The sequence below is a fragment of the Clavelina lepadiformis genome, chromosome 1, assembly GCF_947623445.1.
Source record: "Clavelina lepadiformis chromosome 1, kaClaLepa1.1, whole genome shotgun sequence".
Lineage (NCBI taxonomy): Eukaryota > Metazoa > Chordata > Ascidiacea > Aplousobranchia > Clavelinidae > Clavelina > Clavelina lepadiformis.
The window spans coordinates 9,741,244-9,758,250 of record NC_135240.1 but is presented as its reverse complement, the minus strand read 5'-3'; the positions used below and the strand labels follow the sequence as shown (position 1 = coordinate 9,758,250).

The following is a 17,007-nucleotide window of genomic DNA, read 5'->3' as shown; positions in this document are numbered from 1 at the left end:
AGTAACCGACAAAACCATTTATGTATGTAGATAAGGTACATATATTAAATATATCTATGAAGGTCCATATAAAAGTATTGCGACTGACATACGTTGACGTATGTACAATGTAAACATGGCGATAATGTTTTTCAAATCATAAACCGTGGACAACAACCCCGAAAACACTCTTTCAAGCACAGTCAACAAGAACAATGAGATAAAAGTTAGCTTACATTTTTGATCAAAATATCCATAAATTTTCGTGGCAGAAGTGCTCTTTCTAGGGCATCTTGGCAGCAGAACATTTATATCGCATCTTGGTGTAAAGAAAATAAAGCTATCGTGTTCCCTGCGACATAATGAATGAAAGTAAACAAATATTACCGTAAAGCCGTTCATTGTCAGTCGAATGTCTTTGTTTATCAACCTCGTCATATCAGCACATCGAACACAATACATCGGTTATTGTGCGGCTTATATCGCCTTTTCAATTGTCTGCGTAACCTCCATTCAACAGACCTACACTGCCACCAGAAAAGAAAGCGCAATTACTTCAGCAGTAGTTATATGTTTTGTACACACTATCTGACCAGTGTACTAAACCTTCCCCGCCTTTTCGTACCGCCTCCATAAACATGTATGTAGAAATCTAGAGGCTTTCTAAAGCGATATATAGGAACCGAAAATCTGATCACAGATGTTCAAGTTGATTTTTTGAAGCTTTTCATACATAAGGTAAAACTATGAATAACGAAGCTGAAACTGTTAATGCAATTTTGCAAGAAATTGAAGATAGCAACCGCAAGCGAGTTCAGAGCAAAGAGATTGATGAAAACACGACGCAAATATTGAAAACATCTCTTTCGCCTGAGTATAAAGCTATATGGAACGACGTCAATATTCAAGTAAGTTAATAAAGCAATTATTGCGCGAACTTGGCGATAATTTTTCACAACTGCTTTTAGTCAATATTGGTTTTTATCTATCAATCTTTTAAGAATTCCTTTATAGCAAGCGATCGTTGTACATTTTCCATAAAGAAACCTTCCCTTCCCGGAACGGTTTGGACATTATCGGCTGCTTTCGACATTGTTGACTCTGCAAACGAACGTCTATTTGTGTGTCTTAAGTGCATCACAATAGTAAAAGTATACATTTTGTAGTAAAAGCTTTACAGCGAAATAAAGTGCTACGATTTTAGGGGGATTACGACCAATATGCCCGATCCACAGGGCCCAGCCGTCGGCTTACAAACGGCCCTAGCCCGGCTAAAAAAGAGTGCACACCGCGATCAAAAGAAAACAGTACGAACTCATCTGCTAGCAATGACAACTCACCGCGACAAAAGAAGACCAGGGTAAAACTAACTAGACCGAAACCTGAAGCAAAACCAACGGATAGTAATCAACTACCGGTGATGAAGTCTGATAATGATGTAGCGAAAATGAAGCCTGACAAAGTAGGTGACGAGCGTAGGGAAGAAAGTTTAACTGAATCGGCACCAGTTATAATGCATGTCAAAGAAGACAAGACGAAAAAGCATACCAAAGCAGAAAGCATCAACGAACTCGTCGAAACTATTGACAAAAATGTCGCAAAGGGGCAGAAGGTTCCTATAAAAGAAACACATGGGAATACATCCAACAAAGCTGTGGAACAATTATCCGCAATCTCAGCAACACATCAAGAACAAACAGACTTGAAGAACGAACAGAAAAAGAATGCACCGGACCACGTGTAAGTAGCCACTAGGCCTATACTAGATCACAGCGTGATAAATTACCTAACATAAGCAATAGACCTGCTCTAATACAGTGACTTGGTCGCCGTTACAACTTTGATTGGTACCATAAACGCAAAGTCTAACAAATGAAACAATCGCGTATATATACACCGCTCCTCAAATCCACGAGTTGCAAATCTCTTATGTGATAATTAGCGAGTGTTAAGTGAGTGAATCGCTACTGAGTCACAATGGGCAAACATATAAGTTCGGTATGGTAGAAAATAAACTGAAATCCAAGCAGAGATGTTCGAAATGAATCCCTTTACATTCGAGGTGTAAAAGTTATAATTTTTAACTGGCATAAGCGTTCTGTCCAAAAAGAAAACTATATTAAGAAATCAAAGAGTTTTCCTTTCTATTTTCCGTAGATCTCGAAATTCAAACAAATCAAGTAAGGAATTTACTCCACCAATTGTGACTGCGGTAGATTTTCGTGGCCCCGCCATGGAGCAAGCTGTCAGATTTGCCACCAGGTATGTTGTTCAAGTTTTAAAGTTCTTTTACCTGAAAATGCAAGGATCGCTTTCAAAATCTTATCCACAGGCAATTACTAAAGTTTTTTCAACAAGGAAATATATTAAACAGGAATGGCTTGCTGGTTGAAACACCGGGAAATGAACATTGGAAACAAGAAGGCACTGTGTCACGTCTATCAACTTTGTTTATGGCGAATTATTTGGGAGTTGGCTACGAGCCATCGCCAAATATAATCGAATCAATCATGGTCAAACCTATACTCCCACCACTCCGCCAAAAACCTAAAACTAAGATACGCAGACGCCCGAAGCGTGAAAACAAAACATTGGATAAAAATCAAGCAAACGTGCGAAATTCCGAAGATAAAAACAAAGGATTAACAAAACCGCTAGATCCTAACAACCTTCCACCAGTACGAGATGCTCATATGTACCAATGGAAACATAACGCTGTCCCGTCTAAGGCAAAACGGGAAATGTATCTGGACCAGCAAGCGCCACGCGTGAAATATCGCTTTCCACGAGCTGCAAACGACACGGACTCGGTATTCGAAGACGTGGTTCGATGGCGGTCAAAGGTGCGGTATTGTGGAAAACCAGCTATGTACAGAAGAATTACATCTCCAACACTTGGTGAAGTAGCTCTGCGACGAAAACTAACAGACAGGCTGCCAACGAGACAGGTGAGTCTTCGATCTTACCATAACTAGCTGTTGTGTTGTGAAATTAGCTGAAAACTAGGCTACTCACATATTTCATCACAATATACACCGAAATTTGAGAAAACTGACTTTAGACAGAAAACTCTTTGTAGGACTTACTGGGCAATGATTCTTCATCACTTGATCACCAGTTACAGAGCTTGTATGAATTTAACCAGCCATCTTTATACCAACACAGCAAACAGTCAAACATTAACCTAACCATTGGGTAGGCCTACACCTGAATATAACCATTTAAAGCAGTTGCGACTGAAACTTGACACTTGTAGGCCTAATTTTACTCATATGCTTTCATACCTGCATAAATAATGCTAACCAGAGAATCATCTATAAAAATAGTATAAATCAAAGCATTTCCAGCTTCTGTTCAAGTTAGAACCTGACAAGTAACAGCAGGGCGATGCGACTGCGTTGGCCCAGCAGCCTTTTTCGGGTCCCCACGCTGCTCAGCTGCACAAAAACAAAACTAAAAGTTTGAATTTTATTTTATGCAAATCACAGTGTTATTTTTCAATTTCTTCTTGAAAGAAAATGTTTTGGTGAAAATGTATCACCAACAAAGTTTTGATGGGAGCTGATTTGCTGAGAATTGATATTTGGTTTACGTTATTATTAATTATAGGTCTAGCACATCAATTCTTGTGTTGGGCCTCGTGTTTGTTAAGGCTGGCCACGAGTAACTGTCCTAAGTTATTTTCTGCTAAAAACAAATTCCTATATAAACTAAAATGGTAGTCAATATGGGCTATTTGCCAGAAAGTTGTTACACCAAAGTAAGCAAGGAACGCTTCTTCAAAGAGGTGCAGCCTATGTTAAAGCAGCTTGGATAAAATTAATCCATTTTGTGAATTCGTTTTTTTCAATTCTCGTTTTGATTCATTTAAATTCGTTTTAATGAGAGCTTTTTTTCCTCCCAAAAGGAATATCGTAATCGTAATAGTCGAGTCATTTTTAAACTTTCTAAAATGGCTCGAGTGATAGCTCAAGCATGTGTGTTTTAAAAATTGACCACCTTTATTCATAGTATCGATAGGCTTTGTTGTTGCAAAATGCTACCTAGTGCCAACCAAAGTTAAATGACTTAATCAAAAAGTTAAATTTGCAGGAGCGAAAAGTGCGGCCTGACCCGAAGGACTTGCAACCAACGGATGGTATAGAAACTTGGCGTAGACCATCTTCCCGAAACGTCATAAATGGATCGGTGAAACAATTCATCAAGCAAAAATTACGCGAAGCTCACCAAGACGGATCAATGACATCGCCTACCGTAATAGAAGGATTTTATGACGTTAGCGGCCACATCAAACCCAAGAATATTGTTGCTCAGCCAGCGGAAGTTCACAATAGCGGAGTGGTAATGTCTTTGCCACCACCTGAACTTCCCCTGAGAAAGCTGAGACCCGTCTGGCAGAGAATGAGATGAGCTTAAAAAGGTGGCGATTTTCAAACGAACTCTTCATACACACTTAATACACAACGTTAGACATCGAACGAAATTAAACCAGGCAACTACCTTGCGTAAGATGATGGTAGGCTTATGTTATCACAATCTTTATGGTCGGACCGAACAAAACTCTTTCAAAACTTTCAGCAATGACAACTGACCAATCGGGCCCTCTCGCCTAGCTTGTCCTTGTGCAAGTTCCTACTGACACAAACATTTTTTTATATCCTTTTTGGAATTGTTCCTTTGGACCTGTGCTAATTGTCATCGACCAATCCCTTTCTCAAGGCGTTATAAGGGCAGCGTGGCTGGGAACCGAATAAGAGTCTTATCATTGCGAGCCTTGCGTTGCAACTGCCATTGAGCGGACAAACACAATTGAAATCGGCATTAACAGGATGCTGTGTATTGGATCATCGAACAATGTATCGCACTACAGTACTTGCTTCTGTTTCATGGGATTTAGACATTTTTGACCTCACACTTTGAACCGACTGACACGTCAATTGTAAATGCAACATGTATTGCTTCTGGAAGTCTGTCGATTTTACGCGCCTCGAACTCATGCTAGCCTCGTTCACTTTAAATTAGCACTTTATCCATAATTTTATAAATAGCATTTATTGCACATAATGCGAAGTGTTTTGTGTAGAAATGTATATCTTTTTGGTCACCAGGTCTGCTTCCTAGACAACAGATGATTAACTAAACAACGCAATATCTTGCAAGCGTTTCATTCGCCAAGGCAATATTCCCACTTTTTCTATAGATAAGGGACATGTTAAAACCTATTTCTCTTCTTAAATCTAAGTCAAAAGAACAGTCTGGGTTCGCTGTGGATTCAAACTCAGCAACTGGAGCTTCTAATGCCTTTTCATAATAATGGATGGCGTAATGTTCCAAACCGATTTGGTGCATGGCTCGCCCAATGTTGTAATAACACTCTTGCGGAAACTTTCGAGCCTTCAACATGTAAAATATCATAATCAACCGCCTATGTGTATAAACATAGTAAATAAATAAAGTCAAATGAATACCAGGGTTAAGTTGAAAACTACAGCAAGTACTGGATAAGCTAAAATACCTTCAAATACTTGTGAAAGCAAGCGAGTGATTGGGCAATAATGGAATGCTTATATTGGGTGTACTTCTGCGATGCTATGTTTATAAATGCAATACCCAGCATCATCAAATAAAGCGGTTCATTTGGAAACTAAACACATAGGCCTATATAAGTGAAAGAAAATCGGCGAATTTAGCGATTAATGGTCGACCAGTTTTTGTTTTATGGTACTACCTTTCTATGCACGCACAGATATTCCCGTAGTGCTGTTTTGTATACACCAGAGACCAGAAAGTTGTGTCCATTCAAAACAATCAAGGGATGATTATCCGGATGCTAAAATAGAAGTTAAAATTTTTTTATTACAAAATAGTATATTACTATATTCCAATAGATAGATAAAATACCACATGCTATGCCATCAACCTTTAATAACAACCGCATACAGAACTTTTGGTGTCTATGATCTCCAGTTTTCGCAATAAGCTGACTGAATATGTTCCATATATAGTTGCATTCTTCATTTAGTTGTAATTTGTTATGTATCCAAGATCTAAACAAAGCATTGAAACATAAGCGCAAAATTTTTTTGCAATAATATGTTGGAAAACCATCAATTAAAGACATAGCCGTATGCGGCATATAGTTAATCTGCTGCTGTTTCTATTCAAGTTCTACCTGATATATATGTAAGCTTTCTGGTAGTGGCCAGATATCATACAAATTGAAAAGACGACGCACTCCAATTGCCTTCTGGTAGGAATGTGATCATACCATTTAGATACAAGCAATGCCACTTCACCTAAATTAACTGCGTCCCGAAATCTTCTACAGCGCACCAATAGAGCAACAGTTTCCTGACAAAATGATACTATTCATAAACATGTAAAAGACTGACTTAATATGCACAATAGGAATCGAAAATCGTGATGGTAAACATCAAACACTAACCTAGAACCACAGATAAACATAAATTACATCGCAGAGATGTTAACACAATATTGAATACCTTAAAGAGATTTTTGTAGTTAGAACTTAATTTTACAAGTTTGTAAAGTTGAAAGGTAGTCTGCATGAATAGTGAATTGCAAAGTTTTCAAGCAACAAGAAAAAACACGAAAACTGCAGGATAACTCACATTAAAGAATTCTAGCCAGTGTTCATTCTCATAGATGGAAGTGTCTCCTTTCAAAATCAAACTTTCCACTTCATCAGATTGATTAAATATGTCTAACTTCCTAATTATTTTTAAATTTCCTACAAAAGTTAAAATCAAGCAAACATTTGAAAGTAGCTATCTGATGCTTGTTTATGGCTGAGTTTATGTCAAAGCCCGTACCTGCCATCGGATTAGAAGATACAACTTCCCTTGCCAATACGTAGAACTGAGAAAAACAAGAACTTAATCAATGGAAAGTGAACATTTGGTAAACTGAGGGGTTACAGCATGGTTCGAACATTGGATAAATTTCGGCATTTAAAAAATGTTTAGCAGAATTTTGAATGAAACAAAATACCTTTCCTTCTTTGAAAGCATTTTGGCATTTGTTTGCAAACATCATCAGTGCAGTGTCAGCAGCGAGCGCAAGTTTTTCTCTAATAATAATTAATAACATGAAGTAAAAAGTTAAAAAAGATAAAAACTTTACTGCTTCGTGCAATGTGATTACAAACGTCTTCTTCCGTATACCCAAGTCAAAGTTTTTATGCCAACAATACATGTGGTGCAATTGGTTTATGATTGAATAATTAACTTCATACATCACCTAAAAGCATCCGATTTGTCCCCCCACATCTTTAGCACTCTGTAACGCTCCGTGTGCAATTTCATATGTTCCTTGGGGTCTATCTCATAGTTTTCAGCAACATCTAAAGTCTGAGAAGAGCGTTTTAACACATATTTTATAATTGTAAATTGCTCGCAAACCAAAATAAGTCGCCACTTTTAAAAACATGAAATGGCCAATATTGCAAACGATTAGAATTAGATAAATACATTTATAATAAAACATTATTCAAGATATAACTTTCACCATAGCGAAATGTGCTTTATGCTTTGTAAAAAATAAAGCAAAAAATTATGGAATGCTCACGTGGATTGCTTCGACAAACTTTTGTTCCTTTCTTAACATCTCTGAATAAGCAAGTTGAGCAGCAAAATGCCCAGGCGCAAGCTCAACACATTGCTTATAACTTGAAAGAGCACTTTTGATATTTCCCAATTTCGAATGACATTCTGCATGACGCAACCAAACAGCAGCAAGGGATAGATCTTCAGATCTTACCAACTTGTCCAAAATAAGAAGCGCTTTTGAAAAGTCATCTATCGCCATGTATGTTTCTGCGATCTCAAATTGAAGGTCGCCTAGAAACAAACTAAATGTTGTGGCCATTTATAGTTTTGTGAAAGTAAGGCAGAACTCTTCGTGGACCTGAACTTGAACAAAACTAGACACGAGGGACAACCAAAAGCTATCAGTATGTAAAATTGTAAACCATGTATAATGTTTGTAAAATTAACTGAGAAAAATCTTTCAAACCAAAAAGGGCGGAAAGTAAAACATATCAATTGTGCAGTTGACTTACCAACGTTAGAAGGATCATGCTGGCAAATGTTTGCAACAATATCTTTCACAAGCTCTTGCTTCTTCGATGCTATTCCTGCTACGGCAACCTTACATGAGAGATCAACCGGCATACTTGCTGGGATTGAAATTTTCATTATTCTTTCAAAATCTACAAAAAGCATATTTGACAGAAGTCCGAGTCAAAAATTGCATTCATTTTCTGGTTTACAAAATTAATTTACAACGATGATGTATGCTGATGACAAAATGAATTTAACAAACCAAAGCTAGAACATTGATCTTCCAATTTAACTTCAAGTTGGCAGTGGTCCATTAGCAGCTGTAAGTAAACAAAGTTAATTGAATAGAGTCAGGGTCACACTCGATAAATAGTGCTGGTACTCAATAAGAAACCATATACCTGTGAAAGCTTTACAACAAAAACTAAACATAAATAAAAATGACCTTTATTACTGCATCTAATTCGTTCTGTAGCAAGTACAGTTCACAAAGCATGTTGGCATCTTCATCCGCAAAGTACTTTCTATGGGTTTTGAATGCTTCTTCCAACAGATTAATTCCCAGTCTATTAGCCTTGCCACGATGACATTCCCTGCAGACAACATACCTCTTAATTAATAGAGCATACCATGAAATTTGTTTAAATATGGAACAATAAACAGATTACCAGCTATTGGATTTAACTAAAGTTACATGAGCTTAGGCACTAACTTGGATAAAGTACGAGCAAGTTGAACTGCTCTTTCTCCATCGTCTGATGGCGCAAGACTGATGGCACTTTTATACAAGGCCATCGCTTTGTTAAAACCGCCAATTTTCTGCTGAAGCTTTGCGCATTCAATGACAATGCTATGATCCTGTGGACGTTGTCTCGATGCTAAATTTGAAATTAAAAAAAAAACAATGAAAAACTTGAAGCTTTGCAAAAGAGATTAATGAAAAACATAACACTGTCAAACTTTAATTTATCTTAAGTGGTGCATACCTTTGGAGTAACAGTTCAAAGCTTTTGCATCGTCTCCTTGATTCTTACACATCTCTGCCAAATGCATCCACTGGGCAGCATCAGTTTTTGATAAATGAGCAGCTAACAAGCTGTACTGCAAGGAACGTTCTGTTTGTCCTTGTTCATCATATATCATAGCAAGGGTTTCAAATGGCTCACCAGCATAAGGAGCTTCAAAAAATCGGTAACAGTGTTAATAACCAAGCAGAAAGTTCTTGTCCAGGGAGCGCTAGGAAACTCATTTAAACAGATTGAAACTGCCCCATAAAAAAGTGGTTGAATTCTCACCAAGTCTAATTACTTCCATGCACATTTTTATTGCGTCTTCATGATCCCCACGAGCGTAACATAAGTTTGCTTCTCCCATCAGACCACGAACTTCTTTTGGTAATTTGGTAGCTGAACCCTGTAAATTATTTTGGTCACTTAAATATATCTTTTTGTGTACAGCCATGTCACATCAATATTTTTCTCATACTTTGTTTGCTTGCTTTCTTGTTTCTTTCACAAGTTCAATGTCAAGATCTTGTTGAATCTTGTCGACAATCATCTGGTCTTCTTCATCATTGTCGTCTAAAAAGGTCATGTGTCACTTGACACATCATTACAGTAGAGTATCCGCATGGCATAACAAAAAAGAGCACGGTCTACACCAAAGATATATTTATCACTGTTAGCTAATTTTAAAAGGGTTGGAAGGGTATTATTCCAAAAGCACCTTCGTCCTCAGTTGGATCCACATTAACAAAATTGTTGTCTAAGATGTTGGTCTCTGTGATACTGGTATGAGTCACCTACAAAAAGAGAAATAACAAAAATTTAAATATTGATTTTAATCTAAATTACTAATTGATTAAATGGAATATACTTGTGAAGGAGTTGAGGCTGCCATAAATATAGCTGACGTGGAAGGGAAATCTGAGTCAAATCCTCTTGTCACCATTCCATACCGATTTGCTGAATCTCCTGATCCATTAGCCTGTTCGTCATGATGTAGTATTGCTGGAAACTTAGATATTGACATGAATAAGACAGGAGTTAGCATACAATGTGAAGGCAGGTAGCATGATCCATGATACTGGTACCTCAGCCATCGCTGTATCTTCATAGCTTAGCAATGAGGTTTCGCGAATAAATGTTTGCGGATTTTCAGATAAAGTGTTTTCTTGCTCCAAAGATGATAGTCTTCGTGGAATGTGCTTTGCTGGCAAATAATAGTTGTAATGTTAGCAAGTGATCAATAAACCAAAAATAATTGAAATAGTGTGTTGGAGATGTAAATTTATTGCAGAAGAAATGATAGGCAAAAGCTAAATCTACTTGGCAAAGCTTGTCAAAAAGTAGTAGCAAAATTGCATTGTTTTAAAAAACATGAAGTTCTTTGCGCCCATCCCATTTAAATTTTAAGGCATGCCCTTCTAATGCAATATGACCTTCTCTTGGGCTCAGAACTGAAATGAGCTGGACCCAGGAATTCGTTGCACTGGGCACTGGGCTTAACATCTTTTTTCAGTCATTACTGTGCTTCCATCGTACTTACATGGCTTCTATTAATTTTAAAAGCATTTTATTCGGCTTCTAATCAACGACGCCTTCTTATCAAAGGTACGTTCTATATTTTTTGCCAGACATTTAATTGATCATATTTACTAATATTGAAAGGACTAAAATTACTGTGCTACTAATCCTGTTAATCAACAGTTACCCACTTCTTTGAGTCCCCTTTTTTGATAAAACAACATTTTCACTCTTTCAAGTTTTACGCTCAGGGTTGCCATCAGTCTCAACTCAAAAATAAGGACGACTAGAAAATGAACGAGGAATACCACCTTAAACAGTGCACAACAAGAGAAAGCAACCAATGTTCCTAAAAAAAAAAAAAAAAAAAAAACAAGACACTATCTGCATGTTCATAATTTTGGTATCTCTTTGGTACAAAATGGTATACTAAAGGTGACAAAATGCCCAAAATAAGGACAAAAGTGCCCACCTCCGCCCTAAAAATAAGGACGAAAGTGAAAATAAGGACATTTCTTAGAAAAAAGGACAAACATATTTTCTAAGACACGGACCTTTAAAATAAGGACAAATCTTAGAAATAAGGACGGTATGGCAACCCTGTTTACGCTGCTAGCTTTTGCACAGTTATCTATTAGTATTATTTTATGTGCCTTCTGATCACGGGTACTTTTTATTCAAGAAAATATGGTATATATATATATATAAATTATTCGATAAAGGTGGATAGTAGATACTGAAAAAAAACATTGGATGGTAGTTAACAGTTTTAAGTTTCCTTTCAATATCCAATTTATTTTGAGTAAAAATTGAAATACTGATGACATTGATAATAACCGATGGCCTCTCTAGCTGTTGGTGTGTTTGACGATCAGCACACATCATGCCATATGGCAGTAAATATATACTGAAAAGGTACAGTAAACAATGGGTGTGATGGAAGGTACCCAACGCTTATGCAATTGATTTGTGGACAAATGCTTGCATAAGACAATCACTCTTTTGTGATAATTGCGATGTTTTTTTCCAACGAGGCACTTGAGTAAAACGAATGGGACTGACAAAAACTGCAGATCTGTCATTTAAATGCCTTGCTCAAGAGCACACCTGGGGAATGGAACTCATGTCCGTATGAGCGTTGTAACTGCGAGGCAGTTTTTTTACCATTATGCCCCCTGGGCAGACTATTATAACAATTCTAATCTAAAAATACTTACTAATGATGTGTGTTGGGGACTTTCTTATTCGTGTTGGTGTTACTGTGCTTAGCTCCATAAGAGAGCTTGATGGCAGTGGTGGAGATCTAATAGCAAATACTAAAGCTTTTATACAATGCTTATTCCGAGCAGAATTTGGACCTATATATAAATCGTTTATAGAGACACAAGCAGGTAGAAAAATGGAAACTTCGTTGAAATATATGGAATACCTAAACATTGTTTCTTCATCTTTTTGTTTGATTAAAGTGGAGTGTGAATGTGCTGCACTATCATTGATAGGAGTTGCAGTTGATGGAGATGAAATCACACTTTCAAGTGAAGACCCAGCATACGAAGTTGTGCAAGAAAATATATCTGGGCTTTGTAATGGCAGCCATGAAGATGTAGTCGAAATCATGACCTGGTCATCTTAAAACAACATAGCTTTAAATAACTCACAACATCCCAACAGTCTAGTTAATTGAGGGCTAATAAAGAAGTTGTGTTAAACGTATGACAATGACTTGTTATGCACCGGTAGTAATAACTGGACGACTCCTTACCACCATGGCCAGTATTATAGCTTGCAGGTCTCAGTTGTGCAAGGCTTTCTAGAGATGATTCTCCTCGCATAAACTGTTGCAGATAATCTGGAGGGATATTCAAAGATGAGGACATATTTGATACCGAAGGATCTTCATGTAAAAATTCATCTGAATTCCACATTATGAAATCCTAATAGTTATTGATTTTCTTTTATAGACACACAACACTTAAATGAAAGAGCAATGCGATATTAACCAAGCACTGTGATAACCAAATGTTAAGGTTTTGAAACAGGTACAGTAGTCATAACATAATACCGATATTTGTTTTAAAAACATTCAGACAGGAAACGGAAATTTAAAATGTGACATCATTCACCGATCAATTTAAGCATAGCAAAAAAGAAAAATGAATAAATAAGAAATCTCTGTACCATCTGTTGTATGAATGCAAAAGCCAGGCCTATCCATTTGCTGGTATTTCCATCAATACCTAGCCTAGGTAACACAAGTCTAACTACAGCATTAATGAAAGTGTTCTTCATTGTTACGTTACGGTAAAACCAATCATAAGCAGTAGCAGTTAATATCACAAAGCAGTATCCAGCTATAAACGAAACTTGAAAACCAAATTTTGAAGAAACAAATGGTAGCATGGCAAAGAAAGCACAACTGTACAATGTGATAGCAGAGAGTGACGACTGGTTACCATGCTTGAAGCTTAAACCATCATCATTAACTTTGGCTTCGTCTTGGGTAGAACTTAAAAAACTAACACCATCTTGAATCATCTTTGCAGAACAGATGTCCGATTTGTTGAACATATTTTCAGCAACAATCTCTTCTGATTTTGTGTCCACATAAGAATGATCTTCCTTAATTTGGACATCTTCTACTGAAGGCAAGGGTTGGTTGGGAATATTATCATCATCCTTCACAGGAATTTCACCAAGAAGTCTTTGCATTCTAGACTGCGAATTGATCAGAAGCTTTTTTCTTCGAGCTTCTGCTCTTTTCACAATAACATCTCTTTGTGACATTGTGATGCGCCTTGCTACAATAGTGAAGCAAAACAATTTCAAATTTCCCAAAGTCAACAACAATCACCACTTGAATGAAATGTTAATAACTTTATAAATACTACTATTTAGATAAATTCATTGAAACTGACAAGTCTTTTAACGTTTTTCGAGCCCTGGCAATCTGAAAGTTGATCACATCTCCGTCAGTTTCATATTTGTATTTTTTAAATTCTTCTCTAGTCCAAGCCAGAAAATAATTCTTATCAGACTTGTTATCGAAATTATTTATTGCTCGGATGATGTCTCTATAAAGACCCAACACTTCTTGGCGTTTCAAAAATTGTTTAAGACTTGGCACAGCTGTTGGTATCCTACTCGCCATAAGCTACAAAAAGATAAAAAGTAAATGTAGTTCAATTCTGTGTTTTTACCACAAATTTATGATGACACATCATCACAAACTAAGTAACAAAGCTATGAGAAAGTACACAATGATATGGTCACATATCATATGTGATATATGACATCATTGTTACTGGTAACTCAATATAATGTTTGCATTATTTTATTCAACGATGGTCTTGTTGCAAAAGTTAAGATAGGCTATTTTCCGGTGGTGATACTATTCCATTGATGGAATTAATATTGGCACCCTTTGTGTCATCCTACCATCATTTATACAATCAGACCAGAATGAAAAGTTTGCAAGTGTGCAGTCATTGTTGATTTTTCTATGAAAATGCACGTATAATGGCTATAAAATGTGTGAATGCAGCCTACTTTTGTACGAAACATACAGTACTTAAAGTTCGGTCATGTTCCAAAATATAGGCAAGTGCAGATATGTTACTTTTGTCCACAAATGTGCAGATCTTGTTGTCTTTAAATGAACAGTTGATACACAAGCTGCACATTGCAAACTTTCCAGGGTGGCACTGCAAAGCCAAAATAAACCCAATTTTCTCTCTCCAGATTTCCTATTTTGGAAACTAGGTATGAAAAACACTAAGCTAAGTGTATAAAATTCCACCTCAATTGGGCGGAATTGCAACTGTAGTGAAAATCAGAAGTTGTAGAAAACCAAATTTCTGTGAACTATTTCACAAGTTGCTAAGCAATAGGCTGCTAAACTAAAATTAATCAAAGAAAACGATGAATTTTGAATATGTAGTGTAAATAAATTATGGTTGGGCAGAAAAATTCTTCATCTCTATTGGTGTAAAAAAACTTATAAATCAACAGACAGAATTATTTTCGTCTAAATTTTTGCAAATCATTGCAAATCCGCCATTGTTGAAAAATGATGAAGTTGTCTTGAGGACACAGCTCAGAAGCAGTTTTAACAGGTTATCAGGTACTGTTCACTTCCATATAACAGTTTCAAAGATTTTACCGTTCAAAGTGACTATTTCAGTGGTGTTCGTTGTAACCAGTGAAGTTGTTGAATCATAATACGGTGACTGACAGATTTTCACTAATTGGTTTATCACTCTCGTTTTATACGGTAAGAAGAAGACAATACTGTCGTGTAGTAGGCCTACCATATTTTCATCGCCAAAAAGAGGACAATTTCTCCAGCAAGTACAATGCAAATAAAGTTTTACGTTTAAAGGATTTATCAGATGTTTTTGGATAATTATACACAAAATGCACAAGTAATGCATTCAGCTTCAAAATCATTACGTCTTTTTCTAAAACAAGGATACTTCTGCCGCAGTTCATCAGAAAACACAGTGTTCCTCTTTGGCATTATTGCTTAGCTTTATTTAGATTTTATGTTTGTCTAAATTAAAACAATGATAAGAAAAATGACTATACCTCATGCCCTCACTGAAAAGTCACTCGACTTGACTTAGGCCTCATGCCGAAAAGTCACATAAACATATAATTCTGTCGAAAATATAAGCAAGAAAACGCAAAATGCTAAAAAGGAGGACATTTGGGCATTTTTCAGTGTCCTTGGAGGACAATTTGTTTTTCTTTAGAACAGAGGACAAATCCTCCTAAAGGAGGACATATGGTAGCCCTGTCGTGTAGTGGTTAGCGACGGGACTCGTATGCTGAAGGTCTCGGGTTCGAATCTTGCTATTTTTTGACTTTTTTTGTCTATATTTACTTTTGATCTGATTTAGTCATGAAAGGTAAAATTTTGGGTCGTAGGGGATTAGTTTTAATTAATTCAAACTTTGGAAAAAAACTGATATTTTAAGTTGAAAAACAGCATTTATTTGAATTTGCAACCTAACTTAGTAATTTACTCATGAGAAGTAAGAATTGGGTCAGAGGGGATTAGTTTTAGGTTAATTTACACTTTGCATGAATTAGTACGCTGTTTTAAGTTGAAAATTAGCACACATTTCAATTCACTGACTAGCCTACTGTATTCGTAATTTTCTGCTTTGGTAAATGGCGACCTGTAAAATAAGTGTGTGCTTCACCGGCCGCTGTTTAATGAAGTAAGAAAATACCAATTTTGTAACCGGCTAGCTGTTTACCAAAGTAGCTTTTTCCAAATTCGGTAATCGTCAGCCAGTAAAACAGACATTGCCTTTACCATTATTTATTTGAGGAATTGAAGGTAGGATTTGATAGTACTTTTAATGACCTCTTTAAGAGTAGTCATATGGCAGTCATCACCAGGCTGCAATTTTCAGGACATGCACTTAAATAACCCATTTCTTAGTGCATATGGCTTTAAATTTGAATGTAAATAACTTTTAAAATACAACTTGGTTATGGGTGTCAGGGGCAATGATTGCTGGCCAGACCGCAGATTATGGCAGTTTTCGCCAAGATCGTGGGGGTGCAGCAGCAAAATTCTGGCGTACAGATTTACCAGGAAGCAGCGGGTGTGCACTGCGAATCATGGCCCAAGCCTGTCCAGCATTTGTGGTAGGCAAGGTACGGTCTTTTACAACAAAAAACAGAGAAAAAATTAGTCTTCTTTTTTAGAGAGATCGCTTTTCTCCTGTTGAACAATAACGTTTTGGCCAAAAAATCCTAGGTGTTCTCCTGCCATACTCTGTGCTCTGCAGTCTGGGTGGCCAGGAGCAGAGAACCTAACCTTGGTGTTCAAGTATTTCAACATCCCCTTCAAGAATTATGAAGTGACTACTTCACCGTATGTAGGTCACGCAGCCTGCTGTTAAAGATAAGCAGTTATGTTATGGGAATGGGTATGCAAAATTGATTTTAGCTATGGTTTTACTGGAGTTAGATTTAAACTTAAAGATTACATTTAGTTTAAGTTTAGGTTACTAAGTTATCTAATTTAAGTTAGGTTAACAAGAAACTGAAAAAAATAACTTCGAACGCACGATTTTTTCATATATTATTATCATATATTTCACATATTACATATCTATACATTTATCCACTTGCTCACTGGTCAGTAAGAAATGACAATACAAGGTTGAGAAAAATGAAAACTCCTGGCATTTGTGACAGTTTTTGCTCCACAGACCACAGCTAGGCTTAGTACGATAGTCACTGCGACCATGCATCTTTATTCTTTACTCAACGTTTTTCCACAACTTTCAATCAGCATTAAGTGTCGTAAATGGGAGATCCCCTTTTAAAAGATTTCCGAAAAGGAGTGCAGTAAAAGAATTGACTGTAAAAAAATTTCCTCATTTTATCTAATCAGTGTCTTGCTA

The 17,007-nt window shown here is 36.7% G+C and overlaps 3 protein-coding genes across 3 annotated transcripts; 1 reads left to right on the top strand and 2 right to left on the bottom strand.

Moving 5' to 3' along the window:
* Positions 1-618: 618 nt before the first annotated feature.
* On the top strand, positions 619-4,910 carry LOC143460839 (uncharacterized). Its single transcript, XM_076958485.1, has 5 exons — positions 619-887; positions 1,184-1,719; positions 2,137-2,241; positions 2,354-2,927; positions 4,072-4,910. The coding sequence occupies exons 1-5, from the start codon at positions 726-728 to the stop codon at positions 4,387-4,389; spliced, it is 1,695 nt and encodes a 564-aa protein (XP_076814600.1). The 5' UTR covers positions 619-725; the 3' UTR covers positions 4,390-4,910.
* A 102-nt stretch (positions 4,911-5,012) lies between these two features.
* On the bottom strand, positions 5,013-12,515 carry LOC143460830 (general transcription factor 3C polypeptide 3-like). The gene is made up of 23 exons (XM_076958474.1): positions 12,348-12,515; positions 12,015-12,213; positions 11,803-11,888; positions 10,153-10,271; positions 9,936-10,076; positions 9,786-9,861; positions 9,546-9,640; positions 9,356-9,473; positions 9,047-9,238; positions 8,773-8,938; positions 8,506-8,653; positions 8,323-8,380; positions 8,060-8,209; positions 7,567-7,838; positions 7,240-7,349; positions 6,991-7,069; positions 6,813-6,858; positions 6,612-6,730; positions 6,152-6,330; positions 5,900-6,026; positions 5,708-5,809; positions 5,495-5,623; positions 5,013-5,373 (listed from the first exon to the last, which is right to left on the bottom strand). Exons 1-23 carry the CDS (start codon positions 12,508-12,510, stop codon positions 5,116-5,118), a joined length of 3,132 nt encoding a protein of 1,043 aa, XP_076814589.1. The 5' UTR covers positions 12,511-12,515; the 3' UTR covers positions 5,013-5,115.
* A 957-nt stretch (positions 12,516-13,472) lies between these two features.
* LOC143460844 (LYR motif-containing protein 2-like) lies at positions 13,473-13,807 on the bottom strand. The gene has a single exon (XM_076958500.1). The coding sequence runs from the start codon at positions 13,731-13,733 to the stop codon at positions 13,473-13,475; it is 261 nt and encodes an 86-aa protein (XP_076814615.1). The 5' UTR covers positions 13,734-13,807.
* Between the last annotated feature and the right edge of the window lie 3,200 nt (positions 13,808-17,007).

What these genes read in the sequence shown, in the direction of transcription:
- LOC143460839 (XM_076958485.1), top strand. Translation starts at nt 726, where the DNA reads ATGAATAACGAAGCTGAAACTGTTAATGCAATTTTGCAAGAAATTGAA. An exon ending in AAGAATGCACCGGACCACGT is followed by an intron (nt 1,720 to 2,136) that starts GTAAGTAGCCAC and finishes TATTTTCCGTAG; the next exon opens with ATCTCGAAATTCAAACAAAT. An exon ending in GCTGTCAGATTTGCCACCAG is followed by an intron (nt 2,242 to 2,353) that starts GTATGTTGTTCA and finishes TATATTAAACAG; the next exon opens with GAATGGCTTGCTGGTTGAAA.
- LOC143460844 (XM_076958500.1), bottom strand. Translation starts at nt 13,733, where the DNA reads ATGGCGAGTAGGATACCAACAGCTGTGCCAAGTCTTAAACAATTTTTG.
- LOC143460830 (XM_076958474.1), bottom strand. Translation starts at nt 12,510, where the DNA reads ATGTGGAATTCAGATGAATTTTTACATGAAGATCCTTCGGTATCAAAT. An exon ending in GATGAAGAAACAATGTTTAG is followed by an intron (nt 11,889 to 12,014) that starts GTATTCCATATA and finishes ATTTGCTATTAG; the next exon opens with ATCTCCACCACTGCCATCAA. An exon ending in CAAGAAAGCAAGCAAACAAA is followed by an intron (nt 9,474 to 9,545) that starts GTATGAGAAAAA and finishes AATAATTTACAG; the next exon opens with GGTTCAGCTACCAAATTACC.